This window comes from Branchiostoma lanceolatum, chromosome 4 (genome assembly GCF_035083965.1).
Source record: "Branchiostoma lanceolatum isolate klBraLanc5 chromosome 4, klBraLanc5.hap2, whole genome shotgun sequence".
Classification (NCBI taxonomy): Eukaryota; Metazoa; Chordata; class Leptocardii; order Amphioxiformes; family Branchiostomatidae; genus Branchiostoma; species Branchiostoma lanceolatum.
Window position 1 is genome coordinate 4,503,462 of NC_089725.1, and position 14,259 is coordinate 4,517,720.

At 42.9% G+C, this 14,259-nt stretch overlaps 1 protein-coding gene across 5 annotated transcripts in view; it reads right to left on the reverse strand.

Moving 5' to 3' along the window:
* Positions 1–14,259, reverse strand: part of LOC136432287 (CLK4-associating serine/arginine rich protein-like) — a 47,632-nt gene that overhangs the window by 13,378 nt on the left and 19,995 nt on the right. For all 5 annotated transcript variants that reach the window (XM_066423450.1, XM_066423448.1, XM_066423449.1 and 2 more), the window contains exons 9-10: positions 13,581–13,659; positions 201–274 (exon numbers count right to left, since the gene is read on the reverse strand). In XM_066423450.1, the coding sequence (XP_066279547.1) occupies positions 201–274; positions 13,581–13,659 (153 nt within the window). The remainder of the gene's footprint in view (positions 1–200; positions 275–13,580; positions 13,660–14,259) is intronic.

Here is a 14,259-nt window from a genome sequence, read left to right on the forward strand (position 1 = left end):
AACAGGATGTACCAGCAGAAATGACATGGTCTGATTTGGCTGGGGTAAATCCCTGTCCTTGTTATTTCTACCAAACCCCCATTCTGGCTCATTACGTGGCCATTACGGCTGTCCGCCGGGACCCCTGACTTCCCCACTCCACACTGTCACCGTGCCCTGAGAGGGCCGGAATCAAAATACCACGGCAAGATGGGCTATACCTTGGAGGGCTTATCTTGCGACCTCGCAACCTCTTCTCTCGGAAGGCCCGTCTCTCACGCCTGGACTTGCGCCCCTGTGGCACACAGAGATTGTTAGAGAGCAGATTAATGCTGCCACATTGGAGAGGCAGGTGCAAGGTTAAGAGACATTTCCATAATCCCAAACACCAAATCCTCCGGGAAGAAAGATATTGCTTCTTGAGTTGCATGCGTTGTGACATTCACAATGACATTGGCGGGCGTGATTGCAGAGATTGCCTTTTTCATGAACTGCGGGCTGACATGGGGGTGGGGGGAGGCACATGTGCCAAATTGCCGAATCAGCCTGCCTGAAAGGAATCTTGTTTGACAATGGTAAAGGTTCTGATTGCGGAGGCCAAGGTGGTCAAGGTGACAATGCAAAAGCTGACACTTGGTGTATCAGTGTGCGGCACTGCACCACCAGGTCAGAATATTGCGGCAGGCCTGCTGCCCTACATCTGCGCCAATTGCCATGGCTGTGAGGCGGGAGGTCAGCAGCGTGAGCAGGTGAATGTGGTGCAGATAGTGGCAGCAGGTTATTACAGGCTGTGTCATGTGGCGAGCGCACAGCCACTAATCTTCGCTCCCCGCCATGTCCCCCGCGTCGCCACCGCGGGTCACCCGCTCCACGCCAATCATCTCCGACCCTGCTCGTGTTTCTGAACCGCTCGCCCCACATCATTTCTCCTTCTGCTCGACGCGGTACCCAGTCGAGTCCCACACGACACGATCCTAAGTACCTTATAGCGAGCACGCTGTCCCGTCCACGCAGATGCATCAGCACATCTCCTTACGCTGACATCGCCGGCGCAGCTGGGTCAGAGGGGAGGCTAATTGTACCATTCTGTAACCTTTTGGGGAATAAGGGTCGTCTGTAAGAATATTTCATGTGGTCATTAATAACTCCGACACTGAAGGGGGCATATGCTACACGGTGAACTGTTACACAAATACTGCCCCTTTGGTGCCCATTATGAACCTCTAATTCTTCTAATCTGAAATCTCTGTGGCCCCATAATTCAACGATCTCCATGTAGCCATACGGTCCCTGCACAAAATGAGTGACCCGGTGGGCTAATCTTCCCGGGGTTAACTGCGTGACATAAAAAGTTATCAGATTTCCAAAGGCCGCAGTGGGCAGCATTGAGGTGCATTTTATGTACAGTCGCCGCGACATAACTCAATACAGCGATCCATAAGAGGTCATGCGTGTGTAGTCATCGAATTTACCCTTGAGTGTACCGATAACTTCGGATGTTAAGTTTCCCGCGACCTCTCCTGGCAGCGATCCAACGCCCGTTTTTCCTTTTGCGAAGCTTTTGCCAGGCGCGGCACGTGCGTCGCGTCGAAGCGTAGGCCAATAAAGCAATCCTGAAGGATACACTGGTGTGCACCCGTCGTCACCTTTCACCTTCCGTACACAGATAAATTTCAATGTTAAGTTTGGTTTGACCTACATAGCCAGGGGGACTCAGCTCGATTCTTATTCAAGAAGCACTTTCGCCATGCCACGTGCACTTTAAATCGTCCATGCCTCTAAAGGCAATCACATCTGCGCTTTGGGCCACAAACCAATTGCTAGAAATTCTTTACGGTTTAATGCGACGCTGGACATGCACGTCTCCACGGGTGACACACGAGTCCATCCCGTCCAATTAAAACCATACAAGTCTATCAAACTTTAGGGCGCATGGCTGAGTCGCCAAACAATTTGAAGATGCCTAGAGGGCGGAAAAGTGCACGAGCAGTCAACCTAGAAAACCCCTTTAAAGCAAAGTGCTATTACGGCTGGTCAATTTGTGGCAAACTACAGACTTCTGTACTAATCTGGCAGCAGGGCAGTCCTCACTCTCGGTGAAGAGACTCCAGATGTCCCCACGTGGTTAACCTGGCAGCGGGCTGGCGTCAGATAGATATTAAAAGCGCGACTTCCTGCTCTGGGGGTAGCCTGATTAAATCTGTGCCTTTACTTAGGTCTGTTCATAATATTTCTTTGCTCTCGGAGGTGAGGAGGGTCTTTTATAGTGGGGGCCCCGGGGGACCCCGTGTCACCGAGGTTATCACCGGCAGGGCAATGTTTCCCCAAATTATATTTCCTAACCAGAAAGCACGACTTTGCGCTGGCAAAGTTGATTGCTGACCGGCTTCCTTCCTGATTTCCCCGCACCAAATTGAATTAATCAAAAACCAAGCCAGGCTAGTTTCCACACATGAGGGATACTTCAGAGGAGAGCAAGACAGACGTTTGAAAATAAACCTCTGCCCAAGGTCTCCTGTCTCCATATCTCTTTTTTTTTTTAAAACAGAGCATTCTTCTTTTTTAAAAATATGTATACCTTTTGTCAATTATAGCAAAGTTGTTTGCAATAACAAAAAATGATATTCATGGTCAACATAGTTTCACACACATCTATACATATCAGAGTTGGACTGACTCTCAAAACGGTGAAAGGGAGCTAGAAGTACATTTTGTAGCTGAATATTTCAGGCTGAAGAGTCTTCATGATGTATGCTGTCACAGCACAGCCTTCATACACCAGATACCCAAGTAATCCAGTATTTCCTGGCTGTGCTTGTACTTGCCACGTCCATGGTGCTGCTTTGTGTACTGTTGTGTGGGTGGAAAGCCCCCATTTCTCATATATTGGACTTATCTAGTATCAAGGCACTGCTTTTTAATCAAAGCTTCTCAATTCCCATGGGACAAGACATTCCACAATCGTGGAGGGGGAGCCCAGGGTTGTTTGAGTTTGCTGGGTTTCTCAAGGATTTTTTATAAATCATACACAATTATACATATTCCTGCTCAACTCGATAATAAGCACACCCACCACTTGTCAAGCTGTGATGACAAAATAACGTATATAATTGCTGAGATTCCATACTGTAGCTTCAAAACTTTACTTCCCAATGGCAGAGCCCCTGCTCTTCCCCCAAAAGGCCAACATTACAATCTTGGCATCCTTCAAAATCTGGAGACGACAACACTCCGGGCTTACCGAAAGCAACGTCCACAAATCTCCTAACCTTATCAGTAGAACATATCAAGCGCCCAATATTTACATGGCGGTCCTGGTGTTTCTGTGGTGCTACAGCCGCCGGGATTGGCTGGGAGGACGCGACATCATTCGGACTGTAACAAACTTTGGGTGAAGACGCGGGCCGTGCGTCTTTCCCTGAAGATTCTATCAAGTTTAAGGGCGACCTTATCGCTCAGCACTTTAAGTACATCAAGAAGCACGCTGCTGTCTGGGGTATCACTCCACAACAAACAGCCTTTCACTTCACCTTTCCCACCCCCCTGGTGGACTACTTTGTGCCGCCTCTGGCATTTTATGGCTACGCGAGCGCTCATCACCCAACTAAGGAAATTGGATGTCATTACATCTGCAGAAATAAACACCACGGGCCGGCCATAAACAAACTTTCCCGGGCCCATAACCGTGGCAGAAGACGTCATTTGGAGATGTTGGATAACGTGTAAACCGAACGCCGAGGTCACCAAACGGGGAGGCAATTACGCTGGAATATAGTCTGTGGTCAAAGAAGACCTGATGGCTTGTAGATAAGATTGGCGACTCATGTTTCAATGTCATGCATCAAGTGGCAGGTTGTAGGTAGAGTTATCAGGCTGGCGGGATGAAAGAAGACCCCACAAGGCCCAATGAGATAGGAAAAGAGCCTCCCTCACTCAACCCTTTCTCTCCATTCACCGGGAATAAATCTATCTCAAGGCTGAACGGCTTGCTATCCCAACCTTTCTCTGCACAAGTGGCCTAGTCTTGAAGGATTGGTGTCTTACGGTCCTATTTAGGTGGCAGACAGCCAATTCCTTTCCTGGGTGACAAATGCTGACCTTCTTAGGTCTGATACATACTCATCATCAACTTCAATACATTAAGCTCTGGCAGGGCAAGGAATTGAAAACTTTTCATGAGTGTTTGATGTCACTTCAAGAAGTTTTGCATTTGAATTGCTAGGTATAAGATGAGCGATTCAGCCAAGGCTGTCTCCAGCTTTAAATGTTTCCATTCCACTCATTTTTCGGGAGCCCATGTTGCTAATTTTAGTTGTTGTAATCTGTCACTTCAAGTTTACAAAAATATATTTTATCAGTTTTTGTCCCAATAGATTTCAGCCCTGGGATGGAGGGCGGGTCCTGGAGACAACCCTTGATTCAGCACTTTTGACAGGCTTTTTGTACAATATATAGAATCAAATGTTGAGGAAAAGGACGTTATTCACTGCTGTTGAAAATGCCATTACCATTGATCATATCAAAAGGGTACGGGAAAGTAGGAATATTGTGTAACATATTGAGCATCAGAATTATACAGGTGCTGTGTGGCATGACATTTGTGCAGCGGCACTGGTGCATTAGAGTAGTAAAGGTTTTGTTGTTGTTTTTGTTTCGAATATCAACCAGTAGTGATGATGAGGATGACTGGTAAACTGCCGTTTAGGTGTAACACACCACTTTGGTACAGTGCAAGCTGCATAAGACTGGACTGTAATGTTTGATCCACTCACACCTGGCCATGGATGCATACCAGGTAAACTGTCTCATGGAGTAACATACCAGGTTTGTATTGAAAAGTACAAGCTGCATATCTGGACAGATTTATCTGATCCACTCACACCAGTATAAACCCCTACTCTTTTCGATAAATGTGATGGGTTCTTTTACATGCTCGAGGTCTGGCTCTACTCATATGCGGGCCAACAGCTTTACGTCCTGTTAGGATCATGCACAGCAGCACTCTCCTACTCTCTGTTATGTAACAAATTGTCCAGTAACCTGCCCTGAAGCACATGTACAGGGACTACATACAATGTACATGTACATATACATGTAGTTAGTTAAAAGTAAATACAAGTATACAATGATATACACTTCACTTTGTACTTTTGAGTTTAAGTACAAGCCATGTAAGAAATTGATCACTTTCTGTTATCCCACCCCTTAGCATATCCTACTTCTACTAGTATATTGATAAGTGTGATGGGTTCTTTAACCTGCTTGAGTTGTGTATCTCCCCAAATACAAGACCCACTGCCTACCTCCACTTGCCTTGTATCATAACTGAGATATTGAAAAAAATTATTTCCACATCCTATAAACTTGATATTGATTAATATTTATTATAAGGCTACTGCACCATTTTTGTAAAAATGCCACAAAACTCAGTGTCCTATATCTTGTCTTATTATTGAAAAGGAAAAGAAGTAATTTATCTTTATTAAACTTATTGGCCCTTCCTAATTTCTCAAAAATACATCTCTTCACTAATGAACAGTTCTGTTACATGTCCTATTCAAAAAGCATAAGTTGATAAATCATCAAACTTGGCAAAACAGTGTGAGGCCAGTTGGATAATTTGGATAATCACAAGAAGGATGTTGTAATAGGACATAGCCTGCAGAGCTGACTGAGTGGGGAGGAAATGTCTCCTTTATTTTGGAAATGTAAACACTGCGGTATGGATTTTTTAAAGTGCCTGCTTTTTTATATAAGGCCACACCAACTTAATTTTATGGATGACATCCGTGCGCGCATTGATTTTCGTCCGTTCTCCAAAAAAAAAAATCACCTCCGAAGAGGCTCCGAAATTTTGTTCATGATATGACAATACTATCATTGTACATGTCTGTATTAAACTGAATGATATTATCTCTGGCTGGGTTGCCTACAGAGTTTGATGTTTTGCTCTGACTGAAGGCGTGATGTTGTGTACACAGCCGAACACATTTTGTTTTTTTCTTTGAACGGCCAAATGTTACATATGGGTCTTTAAACCAGGCATCATCCATGTTAAAAGCACTTTGATATGAGCTAATTCTGACAAATAAAGACTTTTGTTTGTTTGTTACACTGACTGTTCTGTGGTTTAATTTGCTATACCAGCTATGTAGTCCTCCGGTTTATCATCTTTTTTCTTTGCTAGATTTTTTTTTTCGCCCTCTCGCATTAGTTTTGGGGACTCCAGAGGATGTCATCCATAAGATTAAGATGGTATGGCCTAATTGGAACATTTTGTATTATCAACAGTTGGACGTGCATTCGATTTTGGGTCAATTATTTTGTCGTCTATTAGGAATCAGAAGTTCTGCAAAACAAACTTTCTTGTAATGGCAATTAATTAACATAAAAAAGGTCTCAACTTTTGAAATGCTGCATCCCACATGCCTTACAATACACTCATCCTCAGGTGTATACATTTACACATCAAAGAAAACAAGGTACTATTCTATATCTACAAAATACTGTAAATGCATTTCAGTTCGCGTGGTTTAAATTTCAAGCTAAGGCGAAAATGGCGTGTTTGCAGTGGTTTTAAGTTTGCGGCAGTGCTATAGTCACATACTGCTACAGTATTGGACAAAATGTTCGCGGTGGTTTTAAGTTCGCGGTGAAACGGTCACCGCGAAAAACTGCGAACATAAAACCACTGCAAACATTTCTGCATTTACAGTAGTGCATTGTGCTAATCAAGTTTGTCTCGTATTAAAAAGCTAAAATCTAGGTTTTGCTTTTAATTTCTTCAATGGGAAAATGTGGGATACGGAAAAAGGGGGCAAAAGTTTACTCTATCTGAAAGTGTCCCATGTTAAAGACTGTGTTATATGTGCCTACATGACCTTATGCCTACTTTCACGTTCCCATTGTCTCACTGTATGTGTAAAGGTTTAGCCCCGGGGGTCTAATCAGCCTAGACAATTGTCTCAACACGTATTCTTACCACGTAATGTATTCATGACTTTTTATCGGTGTCGCCAAGTGTTACACAACACTCCTGACTTCTAACACCACGCTCCGGCGCACAATTATCCAAACTTCTGCGCGTGGCGGTATCTGGCACCTGGTGCCGCGTGATGTCTGCCGAACAGCGGGGTGCAACAGCGAGGCGTAATTTTCCTTCTTATGCTACGAGAAGTCTGAGGGGATTCAAACAAACTTGTCACAAACAATGAAGCCTGATGCCTAAGTAATTCTAGTGTGCACACGTGTTTAAAAATCATGTCTGAAATGTGCTACTAGCTTCACCAAGTCATCGCGGTAGCAAGTAAAGGTAAAACGTAATGAACCTGTCCACCATTTTCAATGGCGGATAGTGCGGTGCGGCTCGCCACTGCTCGTGTTTTGTGGTGTAGCACAATGCAGACCCACACTTATCAATAAGTGTGACTAGTTCTTTAACCTTCTCCCTGCTACCTAACCCTGGAACCAATAGAGAAGAGGTAGCCAAATGGCTACTTCAGTGTGCTAAAGAATAAGTACAATGCTTGACTCAAAGCCCAAATACAGGACCCAGGGCTAACCTTCCAATGCAAATGACTACCTTCAATTGACAATGAGAATCTAGGTTGTTCACTCAATGTCTTGATATGATTTGACTCCTCTTTGCTGTAACTTGCACTGTTGTAAAGTAAAGGCAACCTGGTGATTGGTCAGATCTGACATGTATATATATTATGAACCACTATTTGAATATTGGGGTCCAAACTTCAGCATTCAAACAAGAGTCTGTAAAGCACAAGCTTCTGTGAAGTAATTATGGTATTTGCGATGTGGGCTTCTGTTTTTGATAACCCCTTTACTTGAGTTATAGGTGTGAACATACAAACACAGGCAAAAACAGTACTCCTGTAGAAATTAAGGTCACTGACTTCCTTCACAGAGGTACAGGTAACACTGTTGGGTGTCGAGTAAGAATGATGTACCGCTGCCTCTCTAACCAAACAATGACAAATAATGGTCTGACCAATCAGTGAGAAAAGTTGTATCTTTCAATGTAATTTAGCTCAATAATAGGCACATGTTCATCACACAAATATCACATACATGTATGTTCTGTGCACAAATCTGCTTTCGTACTAACCGTAGTCACCTTCCAACATTTCTGGAATAATCTAACATCACATATTGTCCATGAACACAATGCAGAGCAAACGTTAAAACCGTTTTCTTTGCGTTTACTGAGTCTACCGCAATTTTCTGAAGACATATACCGACATCTGAGAGAATCGGCTTGAGACCTAACCACTTGCAGCTTTGTAACAAGACATTACCATCAGGATCGGATGATGTGAAAAGCCTTTATGTAAAGGCTCACTTTAGAGTTATAATTAAACGTACAGAAATAGCTGTAACAGGAATGCCCTTGTGGCTGCTTTGTGCTACACTGCGCAACCTGCTAGGACCAGGTGTTTAACGATTCATTTTCTCTTTCTCAGGCACTTCTTGAACAGCCATTCGTAGCAACTTGAGAAGAAAAGACAAAGAACTGTCAGTTACATTTGACAGTGATTTTCCCAAGTTCAATTTTGGTACACAGTTTGCATGTACCAACGTGCAGATATCCCTAGCCATAGCAAAGGAAAATGGTTATGTAGCAGGTAAAGATTGAAACACCACGGCTTCAAAATCACATTGTAATCCATTGGCCATAAAAAAAGGGGCACCTAATTATAACACCAGCACGAAAATCTCTGGTCTACCTTCAGCTGAAATCCAATTCAATTACTAAGACTCCAAAGTTGGGTGAGAAATCATTTATGGGTCCCCTCTGAGACATGAGGCGAATCTTGCTGCCAAACGTGATTCCAGCTTCGTTCACAGGAAGCAGCAAGGCGCCATTGCATAAGTCCTGAAAGTTGTAAGACTTTACTCGGAGTGATTTTTTGCCAAGGGTCCTTCCCATCTTGAGATCCCTTCATCCCCGAGGGGCTATTTTGCAAATACCACCTCGCCGTCTGCATACCACTGCCAGTGAGTGCTTGAGAACATACATGAGTCTACTCAACGAGCATCTTGTACTCCCTTCTTGTTATATTGCTCCAATAATAACCACACCGTCATTGCCGGGTAATCGGGCCACAAAATTCCCACCTAGGAAAATTAGAGTGGTTACTGTGTTCTCTCATATCTCACGCAAGCCATTACAAGTTTGTTACACGGGGTTGCCCTCCGGAGAGGCCGTAAAACTTACGGAGCAGGCTTCCCGTAGCAAGCCCTCTGGCGGCCAGGTCTACAACATATCCTGAAGTGTGCTTCATCACCATTGTTGGATTTTTAATAGATACCCTGTGCTAAAAGTAAAAAATTACTGACGAAAATGGCTTGAGGTAGAATCATTTTGCTAGCCATTGTCGTGTAGAACGTCCCTTGTATTCACTGATCGAATGCTTTCATTGTTCTTTTCGTTGGAAATGCAGGTAATTGAAATCTGAAGAATCGCTGTTTTATGGAAGAAGTTGTGGTCAGTGCCTTTTAGCAGTGGTAGTCAAATTCAAGGTGAAAGCCGGGCATGGTATTGTGGTCACACAAACAGCACGCTAGTGGACGTGACTGGAATAACATTCACACGCATCTCAGTACGTACATTAACACTCAAGTGTGGTGGGAAGTTTCCAACCTGCCTCCTATCACATGAGTTTAGAACTGCAGCTGCCAAACCAACTGTCTATGTCTTTCGGCAGCGGTAATGTACCGTTTGGCTTAAGGGAAGATAGCATCTCTTTTTTACTGTCAAAAGGAGGTCCGTCATGTCGTGTGTGACGTACAAAAAGGGCAGACCACACCGTCGACATCTCCCAGTCAGGCCCTGCTGGGTTAATAGAACTGTCCTGAGCCGACGCAATCACAGCCACCGCGCTGATCTTGATGGATCGGGCGTTGTGTGACCATTGTATAGTTAATGGCCACTTCACTATCGCCACAGTTATTTTCTGTGCCGGATCAAGGGACAATAGATGCCATCCCTGGGACTTGTTAGGACTCGATAGTTCATACTCACTGTCCTCCTGAGAGATAATGAGCACTTCACTTGCAAAGATGATGATGAATTGACCATCCAAGCTTATCACACGCTAAATGGGCATTTCCAAGATATTGCAGTTATTCTCGCTGAGAAGAATAAAAAGGTCTAGAGGTTAGCTCTTCATTTCGCCGAACACAAAGGGGAGACTCGCCGACGTATGATGGATCGTTGTCAACTAAAAGCTAATGGTTAAATTGTCAATTCCTGTGCTTTGGACTAATCATTGTGTTTGGCGTCCCCGTAGATTTCAGTGTCCTCTGTCCCTCGCCTCGGCTACCGACGGGGGCTCCACGCTTTAAAACCTCTTTAACGGACCCGCCACGAGGGCACTAAACAAAATACCCACTTTTGCTGATGGTGGAGAAAGATTATCCGTGTCGAGAGCGATCATTACAGTGGCTAATAGCCTGGCCATTACTAGAAATGGAGCTGGAGTCCCCTAATAATTGGGTCCACCTAAGTGTCCAAAGAACGGGTCTGACCACTGACAGTAGTAATTTGGCAGGTATTAAACTCGCGTGATTCTCGCAGACGATCGTATGATGGACCAGGTAATCACGTTTGACGTCCCAGAGTTTGCATGGGTCGCACACCCTGAATATACATGTTAGAGTTCATTTCAAACCAAGGAAATTATACTTCTGGGAGATGGCCTTCTTTTTCCGGTAGTAAACTTAGAAAGAAGGTGACTTATAAGTATGAGAGCTCTATCAGTTCTTACTAAATGTCTTTTCCTAGATCTTGTGAACATCTCGCTGTGAAAGACAGACCATCTGTATGTGCAGGACAGTGCAGGTAAAGTTGGAGTCATGCAGGTATTTCTGAATCTACCTTGGACTGATCAACCACGCCCACACCCACAACTGAAGTCAAGGTCATCATCACCTAGCCCTGCACCTAACCTGTACTGGCCCATGATAAACCAGCCTGCGGCACTAGTTTCATGCGGCAGTAGCAGCCAAAAATTGCCTGAAATTCTTCAGAGAAAAACCTGTACAAGATACTACCAGGAACATGTTCAAAACATAGTTTTGATAGAACAAAAGGGAGAGAAAATAAAGAGTGGTGCAGTATATTTTGTCTGGTACAGATACATGTACTTTTAAACTGTTACCTGCACTGGTACTGGTAAAATATAGTGTTTTGAGCCCTGCAGAATCTTGTGTGAGTCAGTTCGAGTTAAATTGCTGAAGTACAAATGTTTACAAGACAAACACACCTGAACGTCTGGCTAATGGTTGTTTGTACATCTATACTGGCATCATCAAGGACAAAACACAGACTGTTGTGACTGTTGCTGTCCCCAGCAAGAACTTCATGAATTTTTTAAAGAAGCTCTACACACCAATTCATACCATTTTGATATGGCTACATCTTAGAAAAAATAGGTTTAAATATGACACAAGGCTTTTCAGACCTTTGAAAAACACGTAAGTAAGTAAGCTCTCATTTTCATCATATATTATGGAACCTTTATGGAATACACTTCCTAGACAAAGCCTTTTTGATTGCTTGTATAAACACTTTTATCTCCCTTTTGGAAACAATATATGACCTCCTTTGCAAATCAGATTTCATGCTTCATAAGATAGCAGCTGAGATTTTACAATTTGCAAGAAAAATTATATTTTTTCTACTGAAGAAGAGACTTGGCAAACCTTTTGCAATAGTCATGAGTTTAGAAAATCCTCAATATCTAAGATACTGTCTTTCGTACAGACAGAACTGACCCTGGTAATGATACTAAAACATTGATGGTACAGTAGTTGACTCAGATGACAAAAGAGCCCCCTTTCCTTCCCTTCTGGTACTGCATGTAACATAACACAGTAACAGTTCTTTCCCTGAATGACTACATATGTACATGTACTTTATGTTATTGACAAAATTTTTGTGCAATGTTAACCTGTGTCACGTTGAACTACCTGACATTTTAGTGACAAGAATCCAGGTACAGGTACAGCAGTTTAAATAGAGGTGTAGACACTGACCTGAACAAGTTTGGCCAATTAACTGTTATAATTTTCAAGTGCTAGATTGTCAAAGTTGTTACCTTTGTGATGGGATTCACTTACAGTTTATTTCATCTAAAAAATAGTTGTGTCCACTAGGGTTTTAGTTTGGTCAGGTATAGGTAATGTTCAGGTCTGGACCTGTTGTTGTTGTTCACATTGTAGTGCTTAGTGGCACACAGGGCTGGAAGTTTCCTAGCTGTTTCTGTAGCAGGGTATTTTTGTACAGGGAGGGGTTGCTAGCCATCCTCAAACACAGGACCCCATTTTATGTCCCTTCCCAAACACTGGTGCAGCCCCAACCAAAATGTCCTGACCCAGGATTGAACCCAGGTCTCCAAGTTACCAACTAATTGGGTTGAAGATGTACATTGTATGTGTTGGTACTGTACATTGGAAATGTTCCCACGGACTTAATTTCACCTTAGGATGAGAAATGAGCTTTTCCCAGTATGCATTGTAAACAATTCTGTAGACCACTCACTCACACACTCACTACCAAGTTAGGAGAGGAAAATGATCTTGAACCAGTTTAGCTCAAATGAACTCAATGAACAGATGAGCTTATCTTCCACTGGTCGTGACAGAGAAGACAGACGCTATGTACAGTATTTACAGGTACTGTACCGGGGAAATTCCCCTAGCTCTTTTCGACAAGCACAATGAACAGTGGACCATGGCTTTCCAGTATCGTGCATGTCGGGTGAGCGACACAGCCGGGATCAAACCCAGGGCTTCTAGTTCCAGAGGCAAGATCGCTAACCACTGGACTACCCACGCTACAGTAGTACAGTGGAAATGGGGTGTTGTGATCTTGCTGTAGAGAGGTCAACGTGAAAATCGCTGCGAAGATCTTGACCTCTTCAGTATGTCATGCTAGCAAGTTCGATGCAAGCACTTGTGGTAAAAATAATAATTCCTATGGTACACGTATGTTGCCACCTTGACCACCATGATACACAATGTACAAACATCATGTACATTTAGCAATATTAGAATCCATACTATCAAAGATCAACAATATACGTTTGAACAATAACAGACTCTAAGAATATAACATCAACATGCAATAAAATTGTTTGATCTTCATTCTTTTTTGTTCAAAACAGTTGCCAAGTCATTCATAAATGAGGTTGTTCTTTAACGTGTTCAAGGTGCAGCTTGAACACGATAAAGAACAACCTCATCCAAGAGGGCATCCTGAAGCTAGGCACCTATTGTATTTTCATTTGATTCGTGGAGGGAAATAGGTGCAAACTGCCTTTCCCTAGGCCACAACATTGGGGCCTGCTAGGGATTCGAACTCAGAACCTTTAGATTCTAAGTCAAAAACCCAAGACCACCTTGCCACCAAAAAAATGATTCAGGATGATTCTATTATCACATCACCTCACATTGTCAGTCAGTGCAGTTCATGAAAAAAGGCTCTACAGTTTGGCAAAAACAAACATAATTATATTGTAGGCATCAGTCCATCTACTGAGACAGCTTAATCAAGAGTAATTAAAAACAAAACGAGTACATACAGAGTAGAGAGCCTTCTCTTCCTCCAGTTCTTTCTGGTGCTGAATGCGGTCTTGTTCTTCCTTGTCTTTCCTCAGATTCCTGGGAAACAACCCAACAAAATCTGTGACTTTTGACATCAAACGATCATAAGAACTCTGACACAACTTACAAGTACAATTTTGCCATTCATTGATTTACAGTTCAGTCTTCAGATATATCTTTTTATTTCATATTTCGTGCATTGTTTTGCATTGTTACGTTACCTGTGCTGTTTGTACTTTGCTCTGAATTGGTCTCTGTGAGTAGAAACTTTACTAAAATGCATTAAGAACTACATATTTCTTTTATGGTACCATTACAATACCTTACCTACAAATTATCATTACTCCTAATATATCATTCACACAGATCCATAGTACTAGTAGATAATCATGTTATCTTACACAATATAGAGTGTACGTTTATACTATGGTGAACAGTAGGAATTCCCAGAAAAAAGACCCTTAACTCAAACCTGTGTATAGGAAAACAGTTTTTCATACACTAGTTTTGCATGTACTGTGACACTAAGATTTCAAACTGTTCTTAAGCATACACTGTACACAAAACAAAAGCTAAACATTCAACCGTTGATGCCATTTACACCTACAGAAAAAGACTGGCCTTCAAAAAGCCCCATAGCATCAATGAGGAAAGAAA